General features: G+C 32.7%; 1 protein-coding gene across 3 annotated transcripts in view; it reads left to right on the top strand.

The window, feature by feature from the left end:
- Nucleotides 1-17,315, top strand: part of LOC125060131 (autophagy-related protein 16-1) — a 170,077-nt gene that overhangs the window by 136,208 nt on the left and 16,554 nt on the right. For all 3 annotated transcript variants that reach the window (XM_047664873.1, XM_047664871.1, XM_047664872.1), the window contains 4 exons: nucleotides 5,264-5,384; nucleotides 6,690-6,869; nucleotides 8,719-8,803; nucleotides 9,159-9,305. In XM_047664873.1, the coding sequence (XP_047520829.1) occupies nucleotides 5,264-5,384; nucleotides 6,690-6,869; nucleotides 8,719-8,803; nucleotides 9,159-9,305 (533 nt within the window). The remainder of the gene's footprint in view (nucleotides 1-5,263; nucleotides 5,385-6,689; nucleotides 6,870-8,718; nucleotides 8,804-9,158; nucleotides 9,306-17,315) is intronic.

Here is a 17,315-nt window from a genome sequence, read left to right as displayed (position 1 = left end):
CATAAGTTAGTGCTTAGATTATAACGAGTATTTTACTTGATCAAGATCAAATTAAACTGATTTTTTTGTTATGAAAATATTTGTACGATCATTTGTGTATCCCTTATGACATCGATTTTATTTTCTCGAAAAAATATTAATTAATTAAAATACAAAAATTCATTATTTACGTTTATAAACGTCTAATAATTTAATTTTAATAACCGTATCTAATCTCGATATATTTTCTCCACTCCATAAGTTAGTGCTTAGATTATAACGAGTATTTTACTTGATCAAGATCAAATTAAACTGATTTTTTGTTATGAAAATATTTGTACGATCATTTGTGTATCCCTTATGACATCGATTTTATTTTCTCGAAAAAATATTAATTAATTAAAATACAAAAACATTGGACTCCAAGTACTAATCAAAATGCAGCTTCAGCTCGTGACACGAAAGGAATGAAGATACACTTAATTAGCCGTTATACTATAAATTTCGGAATGATAACATCCCGTTGGTCTTAAACATTGGTTAATGGTTTGCGAATCGTTTAATTAATTCCTCATGTTCTTAAGAGATTGGTAAGAGTCGTTATTGCCTTTCTCTCACACGACGAGGGAATGCTTTTAGAACTGAAAATTAGTTCGTGTATTGCAATGTCTTCTTGAAATTAGGATGAAATATATGCTACAAACATTTCTTTGTTGCTTCGTAAAGTGTAATATATCTTGAGATTTATCGTATTAATCGTACTTTATGAAATAATAATAATGTATTTGCAAGAATATGGTACAATCTTAAGTATATTAGTATATTATTGGTATTTTCTGCCACACAAAATGGCTTGCAAAATTTATCTTAAAAGGTAGAATAGAAGCTACAATTATATTATGAGTCATATCATTCAAGTCAATTCTTATATTATCTTATCACTACATCATCATCATCGTACTTTACAATATATTATTACGATATGAAATGAATATTAATTATATTTATAATGTATGTATGTTTATGTATGTTATAATACGTGACGCACGCACTTTATCACGCATTTCACGTTGTACAGAAGGAAACAGTTTGTATTTTTTATCTAGTGCGTTGTATTTGCTACAAATAATATCGTTTATATAAGAACACTTCATTCATACAATTTTTTGGCGCATTTTTACTTCTTCTCTTAAAGAAATTGAAATCCTTTAAACTCCATTCTCATACGTGTCATGTGCGCAAAAACAGCTTACAAAATTCGAATTTTATTGATGAATTTAAAACTAAAACTTGTTGATAAACACCCTTCTTAGACTCTGGACATATCCAACCGTCACTGTTATATGATTCATGGGATTCCATTTGGGACGTTTTTCTTTACTTGTATAAAAAAAATACGACCGACATTCCGAGTTGTTAATGAAAATTAACAACTCAAATGTGATTTCTAAAAAGTTTATTAATTAGCTTGCTTGACTGTGTTTTGTTTGAGAAATAACGAACAAGATGATCAAAGCATTTTGTAACTTATACCTATAGGATAATTGTTATATTCTCCTACTGCCTCACAAACCTGTCGCCGAGTTCCATGAAATATGCAGTCTATTTTTTCGTTCATCGAGGATAATAATAGTCTTTTAATTATGCGGCATCAAGCGGTATGGAAAAAGAGATAACAATAACTTCTATGGCGATGTTATGTCTAATCAAAAAAGGCTTGATCACCGGACAAGAACGTATTAGGAATATCACGTATTTAAAATTAGAAACAATTATACTTGCACTAATAAGACGTTATTTAATGTAATAACCAGGCAATTATAGGCTATTACTTAAAAGTGCACAAGATGTAGGTAATTTCATGAAGAACATTTACACATCTCTCATTCATAAATATATTTTTATAGTTTTAAGACATGCATTTGTGACGCAGAATTGCGCAATCCATTGCCAACAATAGGTTCTTATAAAAGTTAAGGTATTTTATTTATATTCATAGAATGTTAAATTGGCTGTTTGCGATTCTTATTATTGAAATGTTTACTCTAAATTATATCTATACTAATATTACAAAGAGGAAAGATTTGTATGTAACTATGTTTGTAACGAAATGGCTCAAAAATTACTGGACCGATTTTAAAAATTCTTTCACCATTTGAATACTACATTAACACTGATTAATATAGAATATTTTAATGGCTAAAAAAATCTTATAAAAATATCTTTAATTGCATGCGTTGCAAAAACTATTGATGATTGAACAAAAATGTACCACAATATCAAAGAATGTATCAATATTTAAAAATGTCCACCCGTGCGAAGCCGGGACCGGCCGCTAGTATCAAATAATAAATATTAATATTTTAAACCGAATCCAGTCAGTTGACACAACGAATTGTAGAGTCTAAAGGCGCAATTTTTAGTATCGTATGTCTACTATAAATACAGTACAAAATACCGAAGTAAAGCAAACATTTCGCTTGGCATCCAAGTGCAGATCAATGTTTGCAGTTCGCTCTACGATCGCCTTTGTTTATGTTACTGGGACCAGTGTTTGGTATTTGCAATGGCCTATGTTGAGTCGTAAAACCTGTCATGTCGGTGTCGTTCGCCCAAAAATTGCTATTCGTAGGATTTGTAAGTAAGCTAATAAATTTTCCCCAGAAATTTACCCTTTCCGAGGTGGAAGGGGTTCTCAACCTTTCGCAGAGACATCTTTTCCAAAAAATTTCAATAAGTTATCGTGTATATTCCGTCCCATAAGAATTCTGTTACCAATAGTTATTTAGGATGCTGTGCCTATTAAAGGGTTTCGAAATGGCCTACCTAATGGTAAACCTTTTTTTTAAATAATTAAATACATAAATATACATCTAAACTAATATAAGTATGTAGTTATGGATAAACCTATGCCTAAAAAATATCCTAAAATTTCTTTAACTATCACGCTGTTTTTTATTTAAAGTTACCCAGCTAGAGCAGACATATTTCTGATAGCCACTAAGCATCAGCACTTCAATAATAAAGATTTACAATAATCTAAGCAAAAAATTGTAAATATCATTTTTGCATTGCTGCAATAACTAAATATAATACGAACAATATTTATAGTTTAGGGTTAATTGCTTAAAAACAAAAATTGTGAGGTGATTGCTACCGATTTTACGTATGAATTTAGACTGAAATCTATAGTAATCAGTTCTATTTGTGTAAAGTGTCCAGTAATTTCATAATACTATGAATACTTTCAATTAAAATGATAAAAGATTCATATCGACGGTATTAAGTAACAATACCATGGAGGATAATACTATGTATCTTTAATTTATCAGGTATAATATATATAATATAGAAGAAGCATGAAATTTGGAAAATTTAACAATATAAAATAAACATACACACACGCATAAATATGTAAACGTAATTTGATAGATAGGATACAGTACTAAATAGGTTACAGAACACTAAAGTTAAGCAAACATCTCGCTTGGCAAGTGCAGATCAATGTTTGCGGTTCGTTCTACGATCGCCTTTGTTTATGTTACTGTTCTTCGCATAAATGGAATGAGAGTCGACACGTTCGGATAACGGAGTGTTTTGTCTGTAATTAAGAAGGCCAGACGCACTGAGACCTTAGTTATGGTACTAGACTATTGTTTAATTTAGCTTATTAATATCCACTTTCCCTTTGTGCATATTATGTATTATGGCCAGTGGCAGGAAATTTTAATAAAACAATTATTTCACAATCGATGTTTGGGTTTTTCGTCCTAGAAAGAAATTAGAGCCACTCATGGACATGTGTAATACCTTTTCAGAATCCCTTTTAAATACGCCAAAACAATTGTTATACAGGGTCACTTGTCGGTAGAGTATTTATTTTTCACAGTGGGGTCCGAAGTAAACAAAAAGTTATGATTTGAGAAAATTTTGTATCGTATAACTTAGTATTATTTTCAATACACCAAATAAACAACTATAAATAGCATGTCTAACGCAAGGACTCGTCAGTACAAATCTAGTGTATATTACGAAATAGATACAGGTGTAGATTTTTTCGAATTTTAATAAGAATTAGTAATAAAAGTCAATTTTCTTATAAAAACGCAAAATAAATTATAACTCTGCAGGGGTTGAGCTGAAGGACCTCCCGTAGAATAATTTTTTTCAGCTGATGACCCCATCTAACCCCTAGTTGCGTTTTATTGACGACTTTTTGACCACCCTGTATAATTTATCTATGATATATTGAACTGAGGTTAATGGAAAGTTTGTACAGAAACCGCCAGGATTCCAACCCAAATATCCAGCATATGATCTGATCGTGACTGATAGAATTCTTGGTTTCGTATCTTTTTTTTAAATGACAAATGGGCAGGAGGCTCACCTGATATTAAGTAATACCGACGCCCATTGTAACTCACATTGCCAGAGGGCTCGCAAGGGCGTTGCCGGCCTATTAAACTGTATCATTTTTATCAAGGTAACTCGCTTGGTTATGGTTATCGAAGATTCCTATTTTGAGTTACGAAACGGGTTTTGACAAATGCAGCAGTAAGATGCAATAAAGTTACACAAATAGGTACACAAGGGTTGTGGACATTAAACGGATAATTAATGAGCTTTTTCTATGTAAATAAGCTTACAGCAAATCTGTTCGTGAGACGTCAGTATAGCACGGGCCGAATCCAGTTGTGTGATCACGAAGCCGTAAACATTGGACAATAATCGTTCGTCGCAACTAGCTGCGCATGCGCCGCCATGTACTCGTGCTAATGGCCAATGAAGGACTAAATTGTGCCTTATTGAATGTTATACAAACATTAGCATTACTAATGAATAACCAATCGCATTTTTAGCATTCTGCATCAGACAAAATAATTACTGGACTTTGAAAAATAATTACTAACATAAAAAAAAATTTTTTTTTTTGGAATTACTTAATTTTAAATCCACGCTGTCCACTACCATTAACAAAAAAGGCCGGCAACGGACTTGCAAGCCCTCTGGAAATGTGAGTGTCTATGGGCGCGGTATCACTTTTTTATCAATGAAGCTTAATTAAATGTTATATATCAAATATTTAATAAGCTTAAACTAAATACCGTAAAATAAATGCAAAAAGAATCTACTATAAAAGCTCGAATATCACCGGAAGTGATCGCGAGATGTACTCATTCTGCTTATCTTAAGAAATCATTTTAAGTTACCGGTTTTAAAATATTATCATTATAACATCTCCTTTTACATTACTTGAAAATTAACGTTTATAACATTGTTTCAGCATACGTTAACTGGACACAGTGGGAAAGTTATGGCAGCCAAATTCCTGGGAGAACCTTCGAAAGTTATCACCGGAAGTCATGATAGAACTTTGAAAATATGGGATCTTAGGAGTAGGATGTGTAAGTAATAATTATATATTATAATTTTTGATAATTTTTCTTTACGAGACAATTTATTATAATTCATATTTTTATACGATTTTAAAACAAATTGTGAATTTCACCAGTTTAATACTCGAAACAGCACTTATTCAAGCGTACGACCGACCAGGCTCCAGAAGATAAACCACTCCTTATATGGAAATTGTATTCGTTTTTACAACAAACTCTCAAGCGAAATTAGAGAATTATCACTGAATAAATTGCAAGCTCTCGTTAAACGTAAATTAATCAATAAAGCTTTTTATAAATTTGATGAATATTTAAATGACTCAAAACTTAGCGATTAAAAAGAGTGGCGGAGAGTTTCTTGCTAGTTCTTCTTGCCCGCACTACGCCCTTGACTTGCGAACTGGTAGTAAATGTAAATTTTGAATTAATTAAACATCTTTTCTGTTGACGTTCATAAGTGGACTTGTTTACCTATATGAATAAAGTTATTTTGAGTTTATTAAGAAATGATTCCCTAAATGGTCGGTGTTAAATCCGAGAGCTGAGACCATCCCCGACACTCTCTTGAGCTATTAATAATTTCATAGCACTAATAGTATTCATTTAGGACTAATATTATTTTGTGAACAGTATCTTACATTATTAAAAACATCGCTCTAACCTAGTAACCGTAGACTAAGTATAGACAAATACCTGTCGACAATATAAGATCTTAAACATGTCGGTGACCTCACGATAATTGCTGTCACCATACGAGCAAGTGTGACTAAAAATATAATTTGGTGCTGCACAGCTAGAACTTGAACGCGTAACCTTAGGGTTAAGAGTCGTATAATCGAGCCCCTACCATAAAAATAAATAAATCAGTGGCACTACATCCTTTTTAGGTCTGGGCCTCAGATGTCTGTATCTGTTTCGTGATCATTTGTCAACTAATAGGCAAGTAGGTGATCAGCTTTCTGTGCCTGACACACGCTGTCGACTTTTTGGGTGTAAGGCAAGAGAGTTTCCTCACGATGTTTTCCTTCACCGTTCGAGCGAATGTTAAATGCGCACATAGAACGAAAGTCCATTGGTGCACTGCCGGGGATCGAACCTACGACCTCAGGGATGAGACTCGCACGCTGAAGCCACTTGACCAACACTGCTCAGAGCTCCTACAATAATGTTGTTTATATTTTAATAAATATGTATTTTGATATGGTTTGATCGAGACACGCGTATGCACCATTGTAAGTAACATAAGTTTGCACCCAACGAATGCATGTTGTGTCTACAAAATCTCCCGTACCTAAATTCTGTTTTCGTTTACAGGTACAGAAACCAAATTCGCGGGATCATCTTGCAATGACCTCGTGACGTCAGACGGCGCAGGCTCGACCATAATTTCAGGACACTTCGACAAGCGGATACGATTTTGGGACATACGAACAGAAATGTCAGCCAATCACATTGTGCTTCAGGGCAAAGTCACCTCACTCGATCTCAGTAGAGGTACTATTGATTGGTATTAATTAAACACATCGCTTTCTCACGATTGCCAAACGTTTGAACGGTTTTCATACTTGCTTTAATTTCTATAGTGTTCTTATAATTGAATGCTCAGATTATTACTATCGGTATTCGTGTCAGAACAACAACGTGACGGGTAGGCGATGCCTATTTCCGTTACGCGTGTCTCGATCAAACCCTTTTTTGTCGGTAACGGTCCGGACAGAGCACGAAATACCGAGATTGATACATTCTATCGCTGCGTCTGGACGTCTTTCGGAAACTGATTGAATCACGTCGATTCCGCCGACGACCTCGCTCGACCGATCGGCCAACAAATTGGGAGATTCACAGTTAGACGTCACGCCTGATCCAGATCCATCAAGAGCATCAATCATCTGTTACGCGCTGATGTACCCGTAAACAGCGGATGCGGTGACCCACATATTCATATACAAACTCCTCGTAATCAATCGCCATAGAAATGTTGTACCACTTTGCGATAATATTTCAAAATTAAACCCCAATTGATTGTCCATCCGCTAATACTATGATAAATGCGAGAGAGATTTTATCGTGTAAAGTCCCCATTTAATTTAATAATAATCCTGGCATAATCTAGTGGTCTCAACTGCTTTTTACCTTATACTGCGAAAGGTTTTGGTATTGCAGAGGTTAATCCTCTCGCGAACATAGAAAACCAATAAACTATCTAATAATACACTATGATCGCAGTAAACATGATAAATTGCTATAATAGGATGTTGTATATAATTTTACTAAAGTTTTTAGGTCCAGTTACAAGTGTTTGTTTAATTCGAGAATAATATATCCCGTTATATGTGGCATGTTCTTTATTATCTTTTTGGTTGCTTCAAGATTATTTCGGAATCATTAAATTATCCTTTGGAGGTACATTTCCTGTTACGTGAGACAGTTAAGGCATTAAGTAATTAAATAAATGTTTATGTATCACATTTCAATCTTGAAGCTTTTTATTTTAATGATTATTCATTCAATTGGAAAATTTAGAATTATTTAAGTTTAAATAACTGTAACATGCAAAGTATCTTATGTACAACATAAATACACACATGTATATATAATAATAGTTGCCCCCGCGAACTTCGTTTCTCCTTAATGTGATTTAACTTAGCCTTCCTTTTTAAAACATACCAACATGGAACATTTTGCTATGCTACAGAGACTGTTCGGTTTTCCGGAATGAAAACTTTTTAGGTTTTACTGTGAACTTTTCTCTTGGATAATAAGTCATAAGTTTTTAATTAACAAATAAAAATAGGGGTTGATCGTAGAGGGGTGAAAATTCAGGGTTGTATTTATGTTTGTATTCTGTATCATAAAAAAATAAAAACAAAAAAATCTAAAAAATAAAACTTTAGGGTTGGACCACCCTTAACATTTAGGGGTTTGAAAGATAGATTAGTAGCCGATTCTCAGACTTATTGAATATGCATAAAAAATTTCATAAGAATCGGTCGAGCCGTTTCGGAGGAGTATGGGAACGAACATTGTGATACGAGAATTTTATATATTAGATTAATACGAAAGTGGATGTAGCGAGAGAGGTGGCAGAACCGTAGTAAGTGAAGATCCGTGGTCTCTGCCTACCCCTTCGGGAAAAAGGCGTGTATATATAAATAAAATATACACACATACATGTTTAACATAAGGGTAGAATTCGGGGTTATTTAAAAATAAAGTTTTACGGAAAGGTATATCAGTAGCAATATACCAGTTACATAACTGTGTTCCAAAGCAAACCAATTACTTGTGTCCTTTTTAGGACTATCCGAACTACAAGAAACTAATTTTTAAATTTGATTTTCAGATAGTAATTATTTATTAGCGTGCGTACGAGATGACACAATACAACTCATAGACTTAAGAATGAATACTATTGTGCGGTCCTTCAGGTAAGACTTATTTATTAATATTATTTTATATTTTGTATGTAAGGAAGACAAAATTTACTTAATTTCATAACAATTAACACAAGCCGAAACTATTTACGTATATACTTGATGTTTTTGTATTGTGTCAATTAAAATTGCATAATTTGATGGCAAAACACTTTGAATTTGAATTTTTTACTTACTAGAACGCTTGTTAAACGCCAGGCCGCCAGTTGGTCCTAAATATTTAACTTTTCTGGTTTATACAACAAAGTATTAAATAATTAAATACGATTAGGAAATTTCGTTAAAACAATGTTTAACTAATAAATATAAGTAAACATAATAAAGTTACTTAAAATCAACATTTTTTTAGCCACGATTCCTTCAAAGTGGGTTGCGATTGGTCGCGCGCCGCCTTCGGCCCGGGCGGGCGGCTTCTCGCGGTGGGCGCGGCGGACGGCGCCGCCTACGTATGGAATACACATTCCGGAAAACTAGAAGCAGTACTCAAAGATCACACGTAAGTATTTTCACAGAGGATCTTATGTTTAATAATTCTAATTAGGGGCTTCGCGTTGTGATATATCTTTGTGGACTTAAAGTACACATCAACAACAAGTAATAATACTGGTAATGTTTAAAGTCCGTAACCGCTAAGATAATTATAGGGCACACACATTTTGACATCTGTTTAATTAATAGTTTTAATTTTTATAAAAAATCCAGTTATAGAGACAACGATAGACTGACTGAAGGAACGCATGGTCCATAATTAGTAAAACGGTGATATATGGCGTATACAGGGGGTCTCTTTTAAATTGTTTCCGGTTAAATTGAATAAAAGATCGGCTTGACTATAAAGAAAATTGGCAATAAAATAGATGAATCCAACGAATATTCCAGATATTTCAGAACGGTTACGACTTAGTGGCTTTTAAGATACGAGCGTACTACCTTCTGCTGTCTGTCAACACACTTGCAAACCTCCTGGTGTGCGGGTGTACATAGGCAAGACTTTAGGTGATCTGCCTCCTGTTCGCCACTTTAACGATATGAAACAGAACGAAAAATAGAGACTTAAATAATTTAAGATGATCTTTTCGCGGGATTTTAACGACCTTGACATTCACACTAACAGCCAGCTCGTGACATCGTTTAGGCAAAACAATTCGCTTGGACTATTGAAATCGTGAGGTCAACGTCAGTTTTGTCTTTCTCGTTATATAAATTTCTCTTTCCCACACGGCTCTGTGACTTTCAGACGCTTACGTAAGTATTAACTACACTTGGGAAATAGAACACAAGATAGAACTTTTATAGTCTTATAAGCAAATTCAAGACTAAAAATAGTGTTGTCTCTTCTATTCAGTTTAAAAACTGACCAGAGAGTAATAAGGACAAAACATAAAAAAGGTGTGTGATATTGTAATTAGCCAACCAAGCAGAAAGCGCTATAAAGAGTAGGTTCGTTTCGGGTTAATAGTTTATATGAGAAGTTATCATTAAGATAGGATTTTTTACGCTGGGCTTTGAAATAATATATGCCCTTTAAGCAATGCCTACAAAATTGGTTAAGCTGAATGATTTTGGGATAAATTTTTAAGTTTAAGGCCCATTTCTTCTACATGCTTGAATTGTCAATGTGTTGTTGGGCAGTATCGTGAAGCTAGGCATCACTTATAAGCGTTAAACTATTCTGTAGCTGTTTTATGCATATTTTCGTTATTTATATCACATACAAAAATAGCTTAGCACGTCTATATTCACCTTTTGTATACAAGGGGTATATGAAATGTGTCACTGTATATATTTAAAAAATATAACTAAATCAGTTAAATTTTATATGGTATATTTTTTAATTATTTATATATTTGATATTTGGTGAGTGTTATTATTGTACAAAACTATTTTTTGTTGGTGAGAATCAAAACTCCAGTTTACTTGTAATGCGTTAACCACGGACAGCAATTAATATCTTCTTAATCTACGTACAATTATATATATATTTGCATTTTATATCCCCTCCTCAAATCCTCCGTACTGAAATTCCCGAAAGAGTTTTCATAGCAAAAACTGAAACGGATAGACAACTTACAAGTTTTATATTATATAACAACGCATAGTGTAAAATAATATATGCTCTTAACTTAGCATTAAGGAAGCAATGTTTATTATTATTTCAGAAGCATCAAAAGGCCATCAAATTAAAATAGTGTAATTGTGTTTTGAATAATTACAACCATTTTACCGTGCTCTAAGCTATTATTATATAGTGAGTTGGTCTCTTAATTAAAACGCACGACGTACAGAAATAATCGTTAAATTTAATGGTCGATTAGTTTATTTATTTGAGATGTACGAACATTTACCAAGACACGAAATACTAATTTGCATTTATTAAACAAATATCTAGGAATAAACTGAAATAACTTTTTACCTAACTTAACTTTATTTCCAATGATCGGTCGGGATTCTTTCCGTTTCTTAAATTTATTTCACGCAAATAGTAAATTAAACAATTGTGCCTTATCCGGTTCCACGTCCGAGCTTCCATACAAGCACAATTTTATCCGGTTTTCCTCTTAATGCTGGGTTTTCAATGATCGGTCGGGTTTCATTCTGTTTCTTAAATTTATTTCACGCAGGTAGGAAATTAAACAATTGTGCCCTATCCGGTTCCACGTCCGAGCTTCCATACAAGCACAATTTTATCCGGTTTTCCTCTTGATGCTGGGTTTTCAATGATCGGTCGGGTTTCTTTCTGTTTCTTAAATTTATTTCACGCAAGTAGGAAATTAAGCATCCGGTGTCACATATGAGTTCCCATACAAGCTCAATTTTATCCGGGTTTCCTCTTAATGCTGAAATAAAACTAACAGCAATTATTTATATTGCTTATTGGGAACTGAACCAGTTTAACAAACTTTATAAAAACCGACTAGGACAATAGGATGTTTGATAATGCTGTGAACTGGTCTAATAATAATAATAAAACTATTCAGGACAGAAATATGGTTGTGACAATTGATCTAACGCAACACCTCCCTGTGTTGTGGGTAACTATTAGAATTATTCCCTGGTGGTCTGAATCATAACAAAAATATCGTAAAAGTCTTTATTTTTAATTACCAATTGTATAAATGTAATCTGTATATTCAAGGTTTGAACATCCCAGGTTAGAATGTTTTTATACATAAATAAAAAAAACTATTTTATTTGGTTATAAAATTAAGAAATTTATTTAGCGATTACATATCTCGTGAGCGTATTAATGATTCTATATACTATAGTTAAACAGTAGGAATCAAAACTCTGGCTTATTCAGTGGCAGCGGTCTATAATAGAAATTAACTTAACGGAAATCAATTTAAATAGTTTCAGTTTATCGAATATTTAGATGAACAATAAAGATTGGATTTCATTTCGGTTCAACCATTGTTTCGTGTTTCATAAACCGCGAGCGGGTTCAATACCCGACTATAAAACTGTTCCAAGTCTTATCGAGATAGACTTATTAGCATTGTAATAAAATTTAACACGCCTCGAATCTTACTAGTACCGTGGTACGGTTTTCGTAATAAATCTATTTAGTCCTTTTTTTATTAATAACAAAATACATGATTGGGTTTTATACATACTTAAATAGTATTACAAGCAGCAATATACAAATTATGTTTTATAGTGAAAGTAGATCTCATGAAACGATTATTTCCTAAAAATCTATTAACTACTCAGAGCTCATGATTAAGCTAACGAACAGCTGATAGGTCAACTTTGAGTTCATGACCTTTGAAAGGTGAATGACCTTTAGTTAATTTTTCTTTAAGGCGTTTTATTAATAATTACTAATTTAATTGAAGCACAAATGTCTAGAATGTTAAGAAATTTATTCGCATCACAGCCGTGTAAAAATCTAGTAAAATATTAAATTAATATATTTTTCAGTGGCGTTACATCCGTTTGTACCTCAGGGCTTTGTATTTATTTTCTTGATTTTTTTTGTTAAGATACAAGTACTAGTAATCAGCCATTTCTTCCTGAAACACGCCGTCGACTTTTGGATCTAAGGCACGTATTCAGACGATCCGAATGCGGTCAAATGTTTATTATAAAAAATAAATCTCTTTAAAAAGTCATCGCGTTTGTTAGAGGCATAGTTTTAGTAATAGGAACCATAACAAAAGTCTAACGGTCCTAGAAGTACATTTGCAAATGAAATTCGGTCGGTCAAAGGTACGCATAAAAGCAGTGACGTGCTTGCTGAATGTTATCGTAGCGCCCTTCGCAGCGTGCGGTACAAAATTAACAACATGTGCGACACGCGGACACTTATTGTGTGTATTATGATTTATTGCGCAGCCCGACGATTTATCGTTGATTCATATCACTTAAGATAACGGCCCTTAGAATTACTAAACATAATGGCAAAAGATTAACAACGGTGATAGAGGTTTTCGCAAAATACCACTGTTCTTCCCTTTTCCAAAATAAGTGTTTGTACTCACACGATAACGTCGCCTTTAAAAAAAATATTATCAGGTCCTTAAGCTATAACACTTATCTAATATTTTGTATAGACTTAGCGAGTCTTTACAACACCTTGCATGATATGAGGGAAATAGCAGTATACCTCTTTCGAATACGACTGTTTTTGGTAGATGGACTAACATTTAATGAAACTTCTATATTTTATAATAATTCGCATGGTAACAGTGTTCGCTGGCGATGATATATTTTTTATAAATAAAAATGAATAGCAAAATGTGTTGCTAAGCTCAAAACTTGAAGACCAAATAGATTAATTGATTTTTAATTCTTAGAAAGGATCTTATGGAGATAAAAATTTAAAAAATATTTAGATTTATATTCCGGAAAAGGGAGCAGTCTTTATGAATAGCATAGCAAAATGTTCTATATATTGGTACGTAGCAATTAAGTGTGCGGGCGCAACTTGATATTTGATAAAAGAAGTGTTATAAATTACATACTACAAAAAGAAAGGTTGAACTAATTTAACACGTTACCTACGTACTCTCCAGTTTTCATTATTTTAACTTCATATATTGTTATATGTTTCGTCATACCACAAGCCAGCTAGTTAAAGTCAACAAACTCTGATGGAAATACCAGAGTTTATAATTATTGTTTAGATGTGTAATTACCAAAATCAATAAATTCCAATTTAAGATATTAAATCTATTTGCAATAAATAACGAAGGAGTATTGAAACGTAGATTTGTATAAAAATTAATTTGGTTTTTGAGGCTTGCGTTTTTTATACATATATGAATCCACAAACTAGTTACAAGTCAAACATAACGAGAAAAATTTAATTAATTTCAAATAGATTCCCAAATTGGCATCTAAATTTAAAATTTTGGCCCTTGATATTTAAAGTTTGCCAGCAAAGTTTTCTTTAGACCTAACAGATTTAATGTACCTATCAATGTTATTTAAGTTTTTGGAGCTGGCTATTAATGGCTATTTATAAACTACTGAGTAAATGTTTTCTAATGACCTCTTCTTGTTGGACCTGCGTCTCAATGTAAGCTTTTCAAGGACCAGTGCCTTTATGGTAGCGACCTCCACATTGCCAACCTATATAGTAGTAAATAAATACTTTGCAAAAACTAAACTAAGCTAGTCACATATCTGTGACAGGTTTAGGAATTCTAAGCGGTTCTAATTGTAATTGTAAGCGGTTGTTGGATCTTTAAGTATTGATACACTGAAATAAAATGTATGTTAATTTAAGTATCTTTGTTGTCTTATACTGTAAAAAATAACTAAAAGAAATGGATTTTAAAAAGCATTACATATTATTAGGTTTGTTATTTATATTTCTGTTGAGTTGAGGTTTAAAAAGTCAAATTAATTCATTATTTCCAGAACCCACCAAAATCATCTCTAGACAAGATGGCGTCGCCTAGTCCCTACTAGGTAAACACTTAAACCACTGTCAAGTTTTTTGCGTCTTAATTATCATTCATAAAGAACACAAATACACATGTTATATTTCAATCAAAAACAGTTGCTGATGAAATTAAACTCCAAGATAGTTATAGACAGGCGAAGACATTATTCACAAGCATGCTTTGCATTGTCGATTCGACTTATCTGTGATCGTTGTGTGTCACGTGACTGACGTATGTAATAATATTTTTAATTATAGATTTTTCTATAAATAATTATTATAATTAATTTTATATATAGTTATGTTATTTTGCTCCTATATTATATACAGATACTTTCGGTACATATGCAGATCGATTCTAATATTGATTTGTTTTTGCATTTTAAATCACCTTATCTCACCTATTATGACTTACCGTTAAATATTCTATTCAAGAACAACATTTAAATGAAGATTCACTCAAAACTAGATACATTATGATTACTGTAGTTTTAAAAGGAAAGCCTTTTTAAATATTTATAACACAATAAATTATCATCGTAAATGCTTACAAATTTATGTTGATATCGCAAATATACATAATTCATTAAACGTTTATGCCACTGATAAAGAATTACTTAAAAATTTTAGCATTAAAACTCAGTAAAAAATCATATTGAGGCGAAATGTAGTACGCGGGTTGGTACTGGAGCAGATAAAATAGGAGTGGTAAATAAAAAGCCTGATGAAGTTATACTTCTTTTGGCGCGTTAGGGAAAACTGATGAGAGTAAATTTTTACGATGCGCGCGTACACTGTCAAAAAAAACCAATACCCTGAAGTTAGGTACATTCAAAATTTTAGTTTTTTCTATTGTTAGTGTCGTAACGTAACGTAGAATAAAATTTGTAAAGATTTTTATCTTGTTACGCCAAAGAAGTATAACTTCTAACGCGTGTACAAGTACACACACGTTTTTTTATTATTATTTTTTATTCAAAGACTCGAGAATGATAAGGAATAAATAAAGTAATCCCCCAACAACGCGGCAGACACAGACCGCGTTATAGGAGTATTCTCGGAAAATCGTTTTTTTATCAATACAAAAACTAGGAACACCAATTTAATAAAGATATTAATTTTAATTGTATAACAACATAATTTAAACAGGTACGCAAAACTAATTATGGACAAATCATTATACAATATTTAACACTAAATATAACTTGAGAAATGTAACGCGTTCTAGGGGGATTTACTGTACCTACTTCTACTGAAAATATTAAGCTATCGAATATCCGTTAGACCGCCAGCGACGATACACAAATTATTATTGATATCATTATATCGATTTAGCAATCAGCTACCATAATGCGAAATAGTTTTTAATAATTTGAATATTCATATCGAAATTCCTTCATTATCGGTTTTGAAAGCTCAAAAATTATACAGTTTTAATAAATCCTAAATATGTTAACTGTAAAACAGTCCAGTTCTTTTATAATTAAGACACACACACCTAGAATATCTTGCGTGTTTAGTTTTAGCGGTTATCAAATACTCTCACTTTAGGAAAATATACTATTAATAATAAATACAATAAATGCTGTGTTAGCCTAGTGGCGTTGGCGTGCCACTTTCTTGCCTGAAGTTATAGGTTCAATCCCCGGTTGTGCACCAACGGCCTTACTGTGTGCATCTAACACTCGTACAATGAAGTAAAACATCGTGACGAAACCGGTATGTCTCAAATCCAATCGACATGTGTCAGACATAAATCTGCTGATCACCTACTTGTCTATGAAATAAAAATTATCCAAGAAACGGGCGCAATCCGAGGCAAAGAACGAGGATTGTAGCGCCACTGTTATTATTATTATTCATTTAAATTTAAATTATCATTGCTTCCGCAGTGAGATGTTAAATAAAAGTTATTGACTTATTTTTATTATACTTTTAAAAAAGTTGCATGGAGCTGCGGAAGCAGTTTTAAAGATAAAATAAGAGAACATCCTGAATTGATAAGGGTCTAATAAAATTTAAATTTTGTTTTAATAGTCATTCAAAAACTAATAGGTTGTATAACCTTCATGGACCGTAATTAAAAAATTAACGTAATCTTTTAGATTAACATCTGGCGGCTACGTCAAGAGCCTTCTACTCCGGTCTCATGCTGTCTTTAGTAGCATGCAAATATTTCAAAATGTTTTCTAGTAAGCTTTTATACATAGTGAACCCGAAAGATAATTTCCAGTACACATTAATCACAAAAAAATCGAATTGAACATTTAAACCATTCTCGAAGATTGAACACACACAAAACACTTCCTCAAAGTCGGTCCACCCATTTAGGAGGAATTTAAACACCCGTCGAAGATTTATATATAGAAAGATTTTGTTTCTGACGTAACTGCGTAGTACGTAATAACAGCCATGTACTCCGTACTACTGTTTAACTAGCCCTTGTTATAATAATATTTACTGTAAATAGTACCAACGACGAGCATGGCATGGCAATGTCATGTAAGTGGATGAAGCGAGTACGTCAGGACCATAGCAACTGGAGTTCTATGGTCTCTGCCTACCTCTTGGAAAAGGAGTGAATATATAAATATATAACATCATTAACGAAACTTA

Source organism: Pieris napi, chromosome 21, assembly GCF_905475465.1.
Source record: "Pieris napi chromosome 21, ilPieNapi1.2, whole genome shotgun sequence".
Taxonomy (NCBI): domain Eukaryota; kingdom Metazoa; phylum Arthropoda; class Insecta; order Lepidoptera; family Pieridae; genus Pieris; species Pieris napi.
This window is presented reverse-complemented; position numbering and strand designations above follow the sequence as displayed.